The sequence below is a fragment of the Polypterus senegalus genome, chromosome 13, assembly GCF_016835505.1.
Source record: "Polypterus senegalus isolate Bchr_013 chromosome 13, ASM1683550v1, whole genome shotgun sequence".
Taxonomy (NCBI): Eukaryota; Metazoa; Chordata; class Cladistia; order Polypteriformes; family Polypteridae; genus Polypterus; species Polypterus senegalus.
In genome coordinates, this window is record NC_053166.1 from 156,450,253 (window position 1) to 156,466,832 (window position 16,580).

The 16,580-nt window shown below is 42.5% G+C and overlaps 1 protein-coding gene and 1 long non-coding RNA gene across 2 annotated transcripts; both read left to right on the plus strand.

Moving 5' to 3' along the window:
* The first annotated feature begins 9,038 nt into the window (after positions 1-9,038).
* LOC120541952 lies at positions 9,039-9,975 on the plus strand. Its single transcript, XR_005636119.1, has 3 exons — positions 9,039-9,068; positions 9,150-9,211; positions 9,889-9,975. It is a non-coding gene; the product is annotated as an uncharacterized LOC120541952 (long non-coding RNA).
* Positions 9,976-10,061: 86 nt separating this feature from the next.
* Positions 10,062-13,939, plus strand: LOC120542437 (zona pellucida sperm-binding protein 2-like). Its single transcript, XM_039774918.1, has 15 exons — positions 10,062-10,181; positions 10,487-10,651; positions 10,727-10,765; positions 10,846-10,998; positions 11,144-11,246; positions 11,630-11,817; positions 11,920-12,043; positions 12,234-12,406; positions 12,477-12,565; positions 12,648-12,775; positions 12,844-13,033; positions 13,123-13,264; positions 13,399-13,501; positions 13,577-13,672; positions 13,767-13,939. Exons 2-15 carry the CDS (start codon positions 10,646-10,648, stop codon positions 13,919-13,921), a joined length of 1,689 nt encoding a protein of 562 aa, XP_039630852.1. The 5' UTR covers positions 10,062-10,181; positions 10,487-10,645; the 3' UTR covers positions 13,922-13,939.
* Positions 13,940-16,580: the final 2,641 nt, after the last annotated feature.

The following is a 16,580-nucleotide window of genomic DNA, read 5'->3' on the forward strand; positions in this document are numbered from 1 at the left end:
TGTCTCATGTAATTTGTAAACCATGAACCTATTAATTTATGTTCTAATATAATATTTGATAACGATTATGTAGGGGGGCAATCCATTGGGCATTTCAGTGCATAACACCGGTGTAAGCGCACACTCGACTACTGTTTCCTTACCTCAAAGTGACAAGTAGTCTCTTCGGGGCTAACACCAAGTCGCATATTGGTTGATCGGCGTACAATGTGGCATTGCACCAGCTGCAGCAGACAATCAAAAGTGGAAACCGACATCCGACAGTAATTAAAAAACTTGCGCGGAAATGTTCGCATTTCTTCATAAAGCACAAAAAAACTTCCTTTAACCCAGTGTTTCTCAAATAGTGGGGCGCGCCCCCGTGGCTCCGTCAAGGAGGTCGCGTTTGACCTCGGGGAACATGCTTTTTTATTTTTCTTTTAAATTTTTTTTGAATTTAGAATGCACTTTAAATCTTTTCCGTTACATTTAATAAAGCTATTCCTTGTTGTAAATTGGTCCATATTTCTTTCTTTTTTATTCTCTTATACGTTAATAAGGATACAGTGTTATGCAGAGGTGCACTTATAACAATTTTATAGACAAATGATACTATTTATAGTCGCGCGGGGGGCGCGAGATGTTTTCTTCTTCCTAGGGGGGGCATGACAGAAAATAATTGAGAAGCACTGCTTTAACCCGACGTTGTGCAGTCAGAGGATGAACCCAGTAGCGGCGGCGATTTTTTCTCTCCCTACGTCGCCGTATTACGAGTATTTTTAAAACAAGAAGATTAATATCTAACATAGCAAAATGGTCCATATTGAAAGGAGGCACCTCAAATAAAACGACAAGGGCTTTCATATCCAGTTCCCGACACTGCCTCTACAGGTTAACACACAAACTACAATTTGGGCTGCAGGCTGGCGTTAGACAGAGACAAACGAACGAACGCCGGTGTAGAAGTCAATCGATCGCCACCACAAAATGCAACATAAACGTCTAGGACGTTCAGAGCAAGTTCGTTTATCCAAAAACTTAACGCCCGTGTGAACAAGGCCTAAAGGACAAGCTCTTCAGCTAACGGATAAAACATACAAGCAATTAAATGGCATTTAGAAGCATCAGAGCTCATCAATACAAGTCAAGTCAAGTCAAGTTGGGGAGCCTGCACTGGTACAGCGTGCTGCCGCACCCGCCACACGACGAAACAACTCGAGATCCCGGTTGGCAACCCCCCAGGCAGACACGCGGTCCAGTCCCACCGTCCGGAAATGACCCTCTAGCTACTGCAGCCAGGTGTTACGCGGGCGAACCCTTGCCCTGGTCCAGCCACCCGGCTCCTCAACAATGAGGGTCCTGCGTGCCTGATCACCCTCAGGGAAACGCGTCACATGGCCGCACTGCCGTAAGTGACGCTCCCTCCCAATGCAGGTCATGTGCCTCATTCGGGACTCCGTGAGCAACACAAAGTCAAACCAGCGGGACCCAAAGAGGGGTCCTTTCATCGGATTGGCTGGCCCAGCACTGTTTCAGCTGTGGATTGGCCAAATGGGGGAGGCAGCTTGATGGATGAGGTCTCCAGGATTATAAACAAATCCAAATCATATTATGTGATGTCATCCATTGTTAAATTCTGCTACGTACTTCATAAATGTTTATTTTTTATACTGTATTGAGGACTTGTTCTGGTCTGTGTATTGACCCCCTTCTTTTTGACACCCACTGCACGCCCAAACTACCTGGAAAGGGGGTCTCTCTTTGAACTGCCTTTTCCGAGGTTTCTTCCATTTTTCCCCTACTGAGGTTTTTTTTGGGAGTTGTTCCTTGTCTTCTTAGAGAGTCAGGCTGGGGGGCTGTCAAGAGGCAGGGCCTGTTAAAGCCCATTGCGGCACTCCTTGTGTGATTTTGGGCTATAAAGAATAAATTGTATTGTATTTTCCGGAGAGACGCACATGAAGGAGTCCAGTCTTCGTCTCAGGTCACTGGATGCCGTCCATGTCTCATAACCATATAGCAAGACTGGAAGCCCCAGGACACTAAAGACTTGGACCTTTGTCATTTTGCATAGATATCGGGGGGCAGCACACACCCATTTCCAGCAATCTCATGACCCCCCATGCTCTCCCAATCCATCTACTGACTTCATAGGAAGAGTCACCAGAGTCACATGAATGGCACTGCCAAGGTAAGTAAACCTCTCGACAACGAGGTCGACACTCTCTCCGCAGACAGACACACTGCTGATGGCCATGCCCAAGAGGTCATTAAAGGCCTGGCTCTCGGTTTTTATCAGGACCCTCGCAAGCCCAGACCCTCAGACTCTCGAGAGCCCCGATCAGAGCCTCTATTGACTCAGCGAAGATCACAGCATTGTCAGCAAAGTCAAGATCCGTGAATCTTTCTTCACCAGCAGATGCCCCACAGCCGCTGGACCCCACAACCTTGCCCAACACCCAGTCCATACAAGCATTGAACAGAGTAGGAGCAGAACACACCGCTGATGGACCCCAAAATCAACTGGGAAAAACGCAGAGGTCCTGCCTCCACTCTGCACAGCACTCACAGTACCAGTACAATGATATCCAGCAACCTCGAGGGGATCCCGCAAACCCTCAGGATGTCCCACAGGGCAGCTCGATCAACCGAGTCAATCATCAATACCTCAGGCAATAAAAGTAAAACACAATGTATTATGATGTTAGTTTGAACACTACAGGGGCTTAAGAGTTGATTATTGAAGGTTGGGGGACTTTTTCCTGAACATGTGCCGTGACGTAATTTGGCCTCTGTCAGACCACCGGGCAGCTGACCAGAAAGCAGGAGACACAGCTGGAGGTGGCAAAGTTAAAGATGCTAAGATTTGCATTGGGTGTGACGAGGATGGACAGGATTAGAAACGAGAACATTAGAGGGTCAGCTCAAGTTGAGAGACAAAGTCAGAGAGGTGAGATTGTGTTGGTTTCGACATGTGCAGAGGAGACATGCTGGGTATACTGGGAGTAGGATGCTAAGGATAGAGCTGCCAGGTAAGAGGAAAAGAGGAAGGCCTAAGAGAAGGTTTATGGATGTGGTGAGAGAGGACATGCAGGTGATGAGTGTAACAGAGAAAGATGATGAAGACAGGAAGATATGGAACATACAGTTGAGCCACTGTGGCAACCCCTAACGGGAGCAGCCGAAAGAGGAAGACCAAACATATGAAGTAGCATATCCCACAGCAAATAAATGTATGTCACTTCGGCGATTCCACACTTTAATACTTGATCTGTTCCTTGCAGATCGCACCAGTATAAACCTTAAACTGCAGCATGACGTTCGTAACTGGTCAACATTAGTGATGTTTCACAATCAGGACAGGGGTTTGGAGATCGTAGTGATCCAGCGCGTTGCAGTACCCACCACACCTCTATGGAGGAATATTTCGGACAAAATGAAATAAATAAATAAATGCGTAAATAAATAAAAGTACTGTGAAATGTGAGCATAAATAAATAAATGTGTCATGAAATGACAGCCTTAATAAATAAATATGTCATGAAATGAGAGCATAAATAAATAAATGTGTCACGAAATATGTTTTTCGTTGCTTATTTATTTATTTCATTTTGTCCGTAACATTCCTGCAAACTGTCATTGTCATTTCTTCCGATAAATCTTCAATTCTCTCTCTGAAATACGTAATATCTTCCGCAGAATCCATTTCATCGGCAGTAGTAAGCATTTTTCTAAATAATTCTTGTGCTATCGATTCACCAATCAGTAACTAGAGGGCGTGTTAGAGCCCACCCTCTCAACTTTGACGAGTGAAAGTGACAGTTTTATTTCAAGCCGTATTTCATGACGGTTTGCAGGAATGTTACGGATAAATGAAATAAATAAATAAGCAACGAAAACATATTTCGTGACACATTTATTTATTTATGCTCTCATTTCATGACATATTTATTTATTAAGGCTGTCATTTCATGACACATTTATTTATTTATGCTCACATTTCACAGTACTTTTATTTATTTACGCATTTATTTATTTATTTCATTTTGTCCGAAATATTCCTCCATACACCTCAAGGCTCGTACAGAAATCAATACTAGACCAGGGGCCTCATGCATAACGGCGTGCGTAGAACTCACACTATAACATGGCGTAAGCACAGAAGCCGAAATGTGCTTGCGCACAGAAAAATCCAGATGCAGGAATCTGTGCGTACTCCAACTTCCGTGTTCTCGCGCTACATACAGCGTGAAAAGTAACGCTCGTGCACGTGCCTTCTGCCCCGCCCCCCCAACTCCTCCCAGAATTGCGCCGCTTTGAATATGCAAATCAATATAAATCGCCCTTAAGCTCAGCGTTCTGTGAAAAGACAATGGGAAAAGCAAGAGGGAGAATGGAAGAATTTCAGCGAATACCACAGGAAAAACGTACTATTTGTTGGTTTAAACCACAGGTGGGCAAAGTCAGTCCTGGAGGGCCGCAGTGGTTGCAGGTTTTTGTTCCAGCCCAGTTGCTTAATTAAAAACCAATCCTTGTCAATTATTTAATTTCATGGCTTGCTAGTGCTTTAACTCTGCCATGACAAGTCATTCTAATTTCCTAGATTTTTTTTCTCCCTTCTAAGGATATCATCCAAGTGATTTGAAGTCTAAAACAGGCGAGCTATTCTCAGTGCTTCACTTTTTTTCTCTTCACTTTCCTTTCAAGTATTTAATTAAACCTAATAGTGCATGATGAATACAGACAAGTGTGAATGGTAACAAGCTAAATGGAGAAATGCGGCTCTCTTCTGTCATGTGCATGTTATTGCTAATAAGGAGCAGTTAAAAACTAAGACTACAGCTGTTTAAGACCACAATAAGCAATAAAGGTTCAAAATCTTAACGAGCGAGACAACTAAAGTGTTACTTGAGCAGTAAGTGCTTCTTATTAAGCAATTGGGTTGGAGCAAAAACCTGCAGCCACTGCGGCCCTCCAGGACTGAATCTGCCCACCCCTGGTTTAAACAGTGAGATAAACAAGAAAAGGAAGTTGATCGAGTGACATAGAGTGTCGGAGAAACTCGAAAGCTCAAGTTCACAAAGTCACACAGTGCCCGAAATAAAAAAGAAGCAGTCGCCATGAAAAAGGGAGTCGCAGCCCACCGTCTGAGTGTCGTATGAAAGCTTATTAGGGTACAGAGAAAAAAAAGGCAACACAGTGGTGAAAAACACGAAATGTCAACTTCAATCTCGACATTTCCACTTTAATCACGTAGTTTATTTTGTCATTTAGTAGAACATCATAAACATCTTAAAATCATTTAATTAACCACTTTCTTAAATCCCATCGTAAGTAAAGTAGCCCTTTAAATGCTTTGTTTTGTATGTGATCTTCTACTCGTATGTGCTCTGTGTGTGTGAATCACTACTTGCTTCTTAAACCGGCTCTGACAGGACACAGAATCCATGACATTCGTGATATTACAGCTCTCTGAATAACTAAAATACTGAGATGTATACGTGATATCATTTTCATGATGATAGGAGTTAAAGCACGTTATTAAACATGGGAACACAGTGGCGCAGTGATTGTGCGCGACCTTCAATGAAATGATTTATTGCAGCAGTCCTCAGGGGTGGCTCTAGGCTCGTGGCGGCCCTGGGCAGAGAAAGAATCGGTGGCCCTTTTCGCCCGCTAATGTCAATATGGTATCTTATGCACGGTGGATGGCCACATCCGTTGCAGACACTGCATAGCCGCCTCGTGCTCATGACACAATGTTTAACTGTTGTCAAAAATGTCCGCTGTGTTTTTAGCTGTGTCGTTATTTTCTCTTTCTGTTTTATATTCAATATACTGTATATACTGATTTGGCGGCCCTGTGCAGGTGCACAGTTTGCACATCCCTAAGGCCGCCCCTGCAGTCCTGTCTCTTTCAAACGTACTAACCTCCAATTCTTGTCCTTACTTTCTCCAAGTAACCGATCGCCACACAATCAGCTCTGTAATGGACGTTAAGCCATCTGTAAGCTTACAGCGCCGATTCTTCAAAACATTTAAGGAACATTGAAATACCTTGGTAGTACGTGTTTAATTATTCTGTCCTTGACGCCAGTCCCAGTGAAGCATACAGTGCAGGGCAGGAACAATCGTGAGCGGAGCGCCACATCCTTGCTAGCGTAGCGACACCTTGTCCTTTAATTATTAACAATATAGATTATTTAAATGAAGTTAAAGTTTTATCTGTATAATATAAACAACATATTTTGCTGCATTTCATCTTAAAAATGATATTGTCATCATATGTAAATATGCGCTTTATAAAGTGGCTCATGTTGTGTAATATTATAACTGTAGTGCAAGTTTACAGTGAGGTGATTGTACTAATAAGTCCTAACGGGTCTACAAGGAGCACTTGATGGACTGACGGAGTGCGTTTAGAGCTCTTGGGATGAAACACTTTCTGAATCGCGAGGTCCGTACAGGAAAGGTTCGAAGCGTTTGTCATATGAGAGCAGTTCAAATAGGAAGCATAGCTGAGGCGACGCGTGCTTGATGCTGTATACCGATAATTCTCTTTCTGATCAGCTGCTTCGAGTGGTGCAGTGAAAGTAATATGGAAAAAGATGATCCGCTGTGGCAACCCCTAACGGGAGCAGCAGAAAGAAGAAGAAAAAGAAGGTGCAGTGAGAGTTAGGGCTCATTTATACTTCACGCGACGCGACGCATGCTGCAGCGGACACTCCTGCTACTCAAGCGTTGAAGTGTTTATACTTCCTTGCGCGTACTTTACGTAAATCTGGAGGAGTCCACCAGGTGGCAGTGTGAGATATTATCACGGTGAGGACATGTTTGGCTTCTCTGTGTTGTGAATTGCCTAAATCGCCTATTAAATTCCGATAACACCTTACCGCAATATCTGTGAAAAGGATGTTTATTGACTAAATCCATCAATCCAGGGATGTGTCCATTCCAACAAGCATTGGGCACGACTGAGAAACAATCCCTGGACGAGGTCTCCGCTCATCGCAAGGTGAATACAAGCACACATACACTAGCGTCATTTTAGCGGCACCAAATCCCCAAATCTGCTTATCTTTGGAAGGAAACCGGAGCACCTTGTGGAATACAAGCAGAAAATACCAGCAACGTAACTCCCTGCGAGACAGCAGTGCTATCGCTCCGCCACCGTGTCACCCCCATGTGTGTAATTATTAACAGTATTCATTATTTAAATGAAATTATATGTAAAATGTAACATACACACTTTAATACATTTCGTCATGAAAGTGATATCAAGTATGAATCTAAAGATTCTAAATGTGCAGAGAGTTGGAATATCAGACATTTAATTTGTTCTGTGTGGTGATCTTTTGCTGCTTGCCACAGCTGTCAGGTCCAAGAAGCTCGTAGCGATTAAAAACTGGGATGACGTTTACGATTGTCTGCTTTAATGATAAAGTAAACTACGAGGTTAAAGTGGACAATTCGAGATTAAAGCCGAAATTTCCACTTTAATCACAAAATACACGTTTTCCTAATTCTAGAATTTATGGATTTAATCAATAAACATCCTTTTCAGAGATATTGCGGTAAGGTGTTATTGGAATTTAATAGGTGTTCTAGGCAATTCACAACACAGAGAAGCCGAACATGTTCTCACCACGATAATATCTCGCACTGCCACCTGGTGGATTCCTCCAGATTTACGTAAAGAACGCGCGCAAGTATAAACACTACAACGCTTGCGTAGCAGGAGCGTCCGCTGCAGCATGCGTCGCCTCGCGTGAAGTATAAATGAGCCCTAACAACGCTAAAGCAGTTATGATATTTAGAATAGTTTGACCATTATATTGTTACTGCTTAATTACAGTCAGATGCATTAAGCTAATAAACAATATGTGGTTAGTTTCAGTGTATTTATAAAGATGCGTCAGGAAAAGAAAGGGTAACCAAACAGGAACAGTAGCACTGCTTTGACGCTGGGTGCCGCCAGTCTGCAAAACCAAGTGGAGAACTCGTGTACAACAGGTTATGAGGTACCGTGAAAATGTGCGTGGCTTTACGCCAAGTTTAGGTTTTATACATCGCGATTTGAACGTGGCAACGTTCTTTACGCAACATTTCTGTGCGTACGCACCATTTATACATGAGGCCCCAGGCCTTTTTCTACGGATCACTGTAAGGTCCTAATTCTACTCACTTAAAAGAACATTACTCGTCTTTACGAAGTCTCCGCCCGCGCCTTTCTGCGATTCTTTCCCAGGTGACAGTTTCGCGCGCAATGCTCAGTTCTTTAAAGGTGTGGAGATCAGAATATAAACGAAGTATCGCCGATGTGCCGTAATACATTTTTGTCTTGGTGGCTTTGGTCTCAGGCGTATAGCAGGCATCCTCCCAAGTACAGATGATTAACCTGTGATGTCCCAACTTCAACTCTGATCAATTGCAATTGTGTACGGGTCTGTTCGTTACATGCTATCTGTGTAATTTAATGGGCCAATAAAGAACAAGAAATCAGTTGATACAAATTTGTATTACATTCCTGTGTTTAATAATATTATATAAAGAACACACCTTCTTTTTATTTCCTTTTTTGAGCTGAAAATAAAGGAGGGACCAAAACAGATAGATAGGTCATCAAATTTGCCACCCCACCCCCCGAATGTTACAGTAAGAGATAACACATACGTTGGTACATGTTTTAAATCACCCATGCCTACTGAATTGGATAGCACACCTGTTGCAACCTCAAGCTGAACGCTATTCCTCTTTTTAAGGCACACTCGATCACAATATCTGACGCCGAGTCACCAGGAAACCCGTGAAGAAGAAGAAGAAGCAGAAGCTGTCGGTCCGCGATTCCGTTAATCCAAGTGCTGCGTTGCAGGGAGCGCCTGGGCCAGCAGGTTTACGACGGATTTCTAAACTTGTACCTTTAACAATGCAGACGCGAATCACGATGAGGCTCACAACGAAGTTAAAATGGGCGGGCGAAAAGAGCGCACAGCCGAGGTGCAACGTGATGCTGACGTAAGAGGCGCTGATTGGCCACCTTATATATTGGCGGCCGCGAGGAGATCGTAATAGACTTGTAGGCTGACAATGGGGTAGGTGTCTGCTGTGTGGGGCGGTTTGATTTGCGGCGCTCCTCGTACTTAACGTGAATTTTCTTTTCTCGCCTTCCACAGGGGACGGCTTCTTTGCGTGTTAACAACGCTGCTGGCGCTGTTCGGATGTCATGCGGAGGAAGGTAAACGCCAGTTTTTGCTCGTAAGCTTGAATTCTCTTCGTGGGTTGTGTTCTTCCGGAGACGATGTCTCGGTTTTGTCTGCTTATTTTTATTGGCTGTTAAAACGCGACATTTGTATTTTCTAGTTGGTCATCCTCCACATCAAGCCTAGCCTTTTACCAGGTTATTTGGGGTGGTCAAAACTGTAATCCTAGAGTACTGTGGTGCCTTCTCCCACAATTGAAATCGGGTAGTGATTGCTACTGAGGCAGGCTCTTCCCCCCAACACCAATTATTCTGTCCTTCAGCCCTTTAATTGACAGTTTATTCTAAAAAGCAATTGAGTGAGCTGTTGAGAATTGGGGGAGGTGGGTAGTAGCCAGCTGACTATTTGACTCCATTTCTGTGGGAGGAAAAGTCTTTAGTGTTGGACCTTTTAATATCCTACCATGAGATTTGACATTTGGACAATACTTACTTTGAGTTCTGATTGGAAAATTATTTCAAATGTTGCCAGTATGGTGCATTTTCTGTTCATTGCAAACATTGGGTTTGGATTGCATTTTGCACCTGGCAAAGGTAGCAGTTTCTGCATTTTCAAGTGTGGCTTGGTTTGGGTGCTTTCTATTCTCCTCCTCCTCCAAGGTAACAACCATTCAAAATGTTTCTGTATCTTTGGGGGTTTTATTTTAATATAGGTAATGTTATCTGCTCCTCCAATTCCATGACCCTGGAGATGCCACCAGATGCTGTATTGGACTCTGACCGGCGAGTCTATGTGATTGGTAAGGTCTATACACTCTGTACTACAACAACTCCATACATTTCATGCAATGGTTCCTCTAAACTGGACATCCTAATTGCAGATTTGAATACCAAAGACAGCCTTTTATTAGATGATGCAGCTCTGAGAGAATGCAAGTACACTCAGCAGCTGACCCCAGTGTACTTGCTGAAGGCTGGCTTTGACTCATGTGGGGTTCAGTATAAAGTAAGTGCTACATCTTAAACTCTTGCATAACTCAAATAGTATTGAAATTGCTGCTCTATTTCCCTCAATGCATTTGGCTATCTCTATGCTTTATACAAACTTGAGAAAGTACAATTGCTCCCAGGGTATAAGGAAGATTGCCTGTTTTGACATGTTCTGCTCAAAAATTACAACCACAAAGCAGTCGGCCACTAACTGGGATCACGGGAGGGGGGCAAAACCACCACACACAGCCTATGCCCTGTTCCTTGCTTTCTGTTTCAGTAACCAATTTTTTTTAATGAAGAGGTGCCTGTCTTCCACAGGGTGGTGCTTATATCCTAGATGTGCAGGTGGACTACTACTCCAGCAGTCTCTCACGGGCCGTCTCCCGCACCTTCAAAGTTAGCTGCTCGCAGCCTCAAGCTGATAATCCACTGCAGACAGCATTTATTTCAGGGGTAACAAATTGTACACCAGATTTTATGGAGGTAAGGGGTTTTATTTTAAAAAGTGGCTTGGGTTTGTGTGTGTGATTTGTATCCTGAACTTTCAATCTATTGCAGGCCCAAACAGTCCAGTTGATACCAAGCTTTGACAGTGTGGTATGTATTCCCTGGCTATAGTCTCTTGAGCCTCTGAATGCTAGTAAGCACATCTGACCTCTCCTCCCCATCTTTATTAGGGAGATGGCACATGGCATGTTCAAGTTAAAGGTCCCAAAGGTTTTATGATGAGCCTGAATGCTGCTCAGTCCAATGGTTATACATTTTACACTAAAGACGCCTTTGTGGTGGCAAGGGTCCGCTTTAATGCAAAAGGAATTCAGAAGCTGGCAGTAAGTGGCTTTGGGACAGTGGAGTTTAGTTGAAGGCACCAAACTAGTTTTTGGCGCAAATGTAGATGAGCAATGTCTGGCAAGACTTATCCTTGTCAACACCCTCTTGCTTTTTATCTGAAATTCTCTTCCCTTTCTCCCTTAGAGTGTACCAGGAGGCCAGACTCTGTACTTGGCAGATTTTTCCCTGGAGTACTTGTATCCAGATGGGAAGATTACAATAAGCTTTGTACTAGTCTGTGTGCCTAGTAAGTGAACTTTTTTCACTCTGGGGCAGAACTCCAACTGGGTTTGTCATAGCAGCAAATATTATAGAAAACCACTCAATTCCTGTATTGTGGAAGATATTGGGATTCTGGTAGACCCTCTTGCATAGTAGTAACTGGTGTTGGGGCTGCTAGGTGATTGAGGTTGTATACAATTTACCACTTTGGCTTTACAGTACTTGATAGGGCACCAAGTCGTGGTTCTTTCACTGCTGCAGAGTGGAAAATTCCAAGGTGTTTTGACTTGGCACTGTGTTCTTCTGCAAATGCAGGGCTTGTTTGTTCCCAGTTTTTTACTTTTGAGTAAGCTTTTTGGCTAACTCATTAACCAGAGCTTAAATGCACAATGTCTATGGACCTTCTAGGAGCAGTAACCTGTGGCCAATCTGGAATGAACATAATCCTTCCCACACAGAACTTAAAATTCCAAAAAGTGAAAATTGGCAGTCAAGTGTACACTTCCCGCCCTGCACCTACTTCCATCACCCTTGTAGTAGTGTCCAACTTTGTGAGAATAGCTGTACCATTTACCCATCCTTTGATGTCGAACAAGGTAATATAATTTTTTTTTTTGATTTACAAGATTGGCTGAGTATAGCCATCCAGCAGACAAAATCAAAATCCCAAATTTAATGATGCTTTGGTCTTTATCTAGCGTTGTCCTGGTGGAATGATGCGGGTTTTGCCAACCACCTCGATTACACTCTCTTACAAAAGTATAAAGGTGGATATGATGATCAACCCCACCTGTCCCTGTCAGCGCAAAGGTCAAACTGTAGGTAAGCTAGGCCTTCCTAGCTAAGCTAATCCTAGAACTATCTGGGCCTTTGGGGTGGGTTAAATGTGTTTGGGGATGAAGGCTGCAGAGTGAAATACCTATTGGTAGGTGTAGCATCCTTGAGCATAAACCCCCAACTATGTAGCCCTCATTGCCATTGAGCAGTTTTCTCCTGTATTTAATATGTACAGTATCACTCTGCCAGAATGGATTGATGTCCTTTGAAGTGAATAGTAATGCTACACAACCAGCCTTGAACTTGACTTCTGCACAGTTGCTGGATCCTTCCTGCCAGCCCTCTGTGGTCTCTGCTACTGGGCTCATGTATAGCTTTCCTTTGACAAGCTGTGGTACCACCATTAAGGTAAGGTGGTATAAAGTGGTGGTTGGCTTAGAATGGTAGGTAGGTTGCAACTTTTGATCTAATCTTACAGATGCTGGGTGGCCACCTTGTTTATGAGAATGAAGTGCGTGTGATGCCACAAACTGAGCTGGGCATTATTACTAGGGACAGTGAATTCATGTAAGTACACTTTTTGGTAGAGCCCAACATCTGTTTTGCATTATACAGCACCTGAGATTCTTTTACTACTTGCCCATTGTAGCTTGACCGTGCTGTGCTACTACAATGACACTGCTGACAGGAGCCTGTCCTTGACTGTTCTGACCAATGCACCACCTGCCCCTGCTATAAACCAAGGAAATCTCACTGTAGTTCTCCGGGCATATCCAGGTATGCTGCTGCCTTTTTGGAATAGTCTTCAAAATTTCACACCCCCAAATGACTTTCCTTCTCTCTAGATGAAATGTTTCAGATACCCTATAGAGACCAGGACTACCCAGTTGTGAAATACCTGAGGGATCCCATCTATCTGGAGGTGCAAGTCCTGAACAGACAAGACCCTAACATTGAGCTTGTACTGGAGAACTGCTGGGCCACTGCCTCTCCCAATCCAATCTCTCTACCTCGTTGGGCTGTCATTGCTGCTGGGTAGGAGAGCCCTGCTGGCTAGCACCTTTTTGGGGGTGTAAAACTATATGGTAATTTTAGTAAATCACGATTTCTTTTGGTTTTTGTAGCTGTGCATATGGAGGAGATGAATACCCAACAGTGATGCACCCCATGTCCGACTTCACTGGAATCCAGTTCCCCAGTCACTACAAGAGGTTTGATGTAAAGGCTTTTGCTTTTGTGTCCAGTGGAGCTGCCCTGAGTAGTGCGGTAAGGATGGAGTTTTAGGGCTTTGTAGTACTTTTGTGGATTAGGACCCTTGTTTTGCAGGTCCTGCAGAAGCAAGATTGAGAAGTTTGATTTAATGTAGACTACTGCTTGAATAGGCTTAATTGTTTGTTTAGGTCTATTTCCACTGCAGCGCATTGATCTGTGATATTGCCAACCCAGACTCTACAGCCTGTGCTAGCATCTGCCCGGTTACACAACCCCTTCGCTTCAGAAGAAGTAATTCCTAATGTGTGCAGTAGTTATGATTATGCACCTTGTGTGTTTTGATAACACCCTCCTAATATTGTGCAGGCTCTTCTGGAGGGCAGGATCCTGCTATTCTGGGTGAAGTGGTGAGCAGCTTGCCAGGTCCTGTAGCTGTAATGAAGAAAAGCCTCACCAAAGCTGGTATGATGTATGGGAGGATTATAGTATATGGAATAAAGGGCAGGCAGGTCTGGCATTTAATGGGTCATTTGTGACTTTAAAATCTCCTGTTCAGGTGTGATCACCACAGACTCCTCTTCAAAGCCAGTGAAGGTGCAGACTGGCCAGCCCCTCTGGACTACTCTCCTGGTGGTTGGTGTGATCCTTGTGATGGCTACCTTAGCTGTTGCTTGTCTTGCATTTCGACTTCAAAGGAACAAGTTGCTTTAATAAAGCTTTTCTATTGTACAGTTGTGGATCTGGTGTTTAATGTTTGGAAAATTCTTGAACTGAAATTGGTTAGCTGGGTGTACTAGAGTGTCTTACACAATTGGTGCAGCTTGTCTTCTGGGGGGGGAAAAATTCCATGCAATCTCTTGAATGGAGTGGTGTGTAGGGAACATTAGAAAATTACCAATCTGCCTTGTCCTGAACATGGTTCTGGGGGGGGGAATGGTTTGGTTTTAATGCAACTGGGCCTAGCAGTTAATTTTTGTGGGGTAGGTGAAGCCTACTTCTGCCTGTTTGAGAGCCCTGAAGGAATATTCCAAACCAGAAATGTATACCACCTGTGGTGTATGTCTGCCAAGAAATTTCATTCTTGAGTGGATTGACTACTATATTATGAGATGCTTATTCTGGTATTATAGAAATAGATAATGGAATGAGCCCTTTCAGAATATGATTTGAGGTGAAAACTGCAGATGTTCTGTCATTTTGTGCTCTTGCCCACAAACTTCTTGGCTGAACTTGGAATCCACATGGGTAATGTACGACGCACCACCCCAAAATGTCATTCCTGTATTGGGCTTTCCACCTAAGAGCTACCCAAGTCCTTTTCAAAGTTTCCTGAAATTAATGGATATACCATTAAATGCTGGCATTGCTTGCTTAAAACTGCTGCCTGATCTTCAAATAGTTGTCCATTAACAGGTCTGCCTTACAAAAACCCATAACCATCACTTGACTAAGGGTGGTGCATAAATGAAAGGGGTCTCTATTGTATGCCATGTTCTGCCTAACTGCAGTGTTTTGCATTAGGATATACAGTATCTCCTTTTTGAACTGCATGCTAATTTGTTAAAGGGTCCTAATCCTTAAATTTGCTGGTGAAGGAATGCATCTGACCTGTTTTATAAATACCAGTAAATTCCTCATGTTCAGTATGTGGGTTTTTTTTTTAAAATGAAGCTTGCCACTCTGATTCCTTAAACTCCCTACATCTGATGGCCAAGCCAGGAATTACCCTGTCAACTACAGGTTGGGAGACTGGCCAGCTGCTGCAGTTTATTTAAAAAAAAAACTTTTTAGTACAAGTGGTTTTTTTTTTTTTTTTAAAATGGTAATAGACTGAGCTTAAACAGATTCACATAGGAGTTGCTGCTTCATATTCTAACACTAAATTGCCAGTTGAGTTCTAGAATCACATTGGTTTATTCCTCAGATTCAACATAGAAACTAATCAAAGTAAATCTAATCTATAATTATGCTGCTGGTTGGATCAAAATATGCAGCTCTAACACGATTACAAGTTTGTTCAGTAATATACATCACCCCAACAAATTAATTTGGAAACCTGGCTCAAATAGGCCTTTGTTGGTTTGTATATATTCACTGGCTACACAGGGCAACATTCATTCATCACCCATCTTCTGATTCCATATCTAATTAAAACTCATAGGACAAGATTTATTAAACACAGCCCAAGTAAAGAGATGTTAAGAGTGTCAGAACCCAAAACAGTACACAAATCTTAGTCAAGTGGCAGAAGAGACTTCAAAACCAAAAGGGTGGGTTTTGTTGTTTTCCCACAAAGCAATACTACACTACATATTGAGTTAGAATCTTCAAACTTGGACAACCAAGATGTGTGCCATGCTTACATTTCAGCCATCACAGTAATGCTATATTTCCCAGTCATCCTGTCTAGCAAGGTGCAAAACATCAGCACCCACAGCAAGAATGAGATGGTGTTGAAATAAACCATGTGCTCCTATATCGCCATTAAATGTTTGGTTTTGAAATAAAACTTTGTTTTTGGAAGTCTGTTACAATTTTTACAGGCCAAGAAGGGAAACAAAAAATACAAAATCAGATCATTACCATTCTAAGATCAATTAAAACCTTTAAATCATTTTTTTAAACTGTTCTGTATATGGATGAGTTATGAGCCACTGGGCAAGTGTGTATCCACAACCTCGTTTAAAATTGACTATATTAGACTAATATTTTCTTTCTGAAACCTGATCATGAAAAATGATGTTTGTATACTGTAGTCCGTCTCTCCACCCCTCTCCCTGCTAAAATGCAGTTGTTTCTGATAACATCACATAAATTTGCTCAGTCCTATAAAATCAAACTCAAAGCGAAAGAAACAATTGCAGTTAAAGTCATGTAAGCTTTGCACAGAGCCCATTATAATATGCTATTCAAGTTTCACAAAAACCAGACAGTTACAGTGGCATGCTAAAGTATTCAATTCCCTTGGAAGTCATCCCAATTATCTGCATGATAAAAGATTTGTACACATTTGTCCATTCACTATTTTTAATGTGAACTCTTATTTTGTAACAATACATTTCCAAAGTGCAAATAAACCTTTTCTGTATTTAATTGAATAAGAAAACCTCCAAGATTAGTGTTTGCATACATATTTAAATCTCTCTGCTTTGGAAACTCCAGGTTCACAAATGAATCACAAATAACACAAAGGTGATAGTCATTTGACCATTATAATTAAACATATAGTACTACTTGTGAGTCCTTCACAGCTCTCTGCTTTGTAAGGGCTTTAGTGTGCAATCAGCAGAATGCTTCAATTGTCCAACAAAGTCATAGAAATGCACAAGTAGGAAATGACTGAAAAAAAAAAAAAAAGTTTGAATGTCCC

Coding starts and splice junctions, on each gene's coding strand:
- LOC120542437 (XM_039774918.1), top strand. Junction 10,766..10,845: donor TACCAAGCTTTGACAGTGTG/GTATGTATTCCC, acceptor CATCTTTATTAG/GGAGATGGCACATGGCATGT. Junction 11,247..11,629: donor TGTACTAGTCTGTGTGCCTA/GTAAGTGAACTT, acceptor TGGACCTTCTAG/GAGCAGTAACCTGTGGCCAA.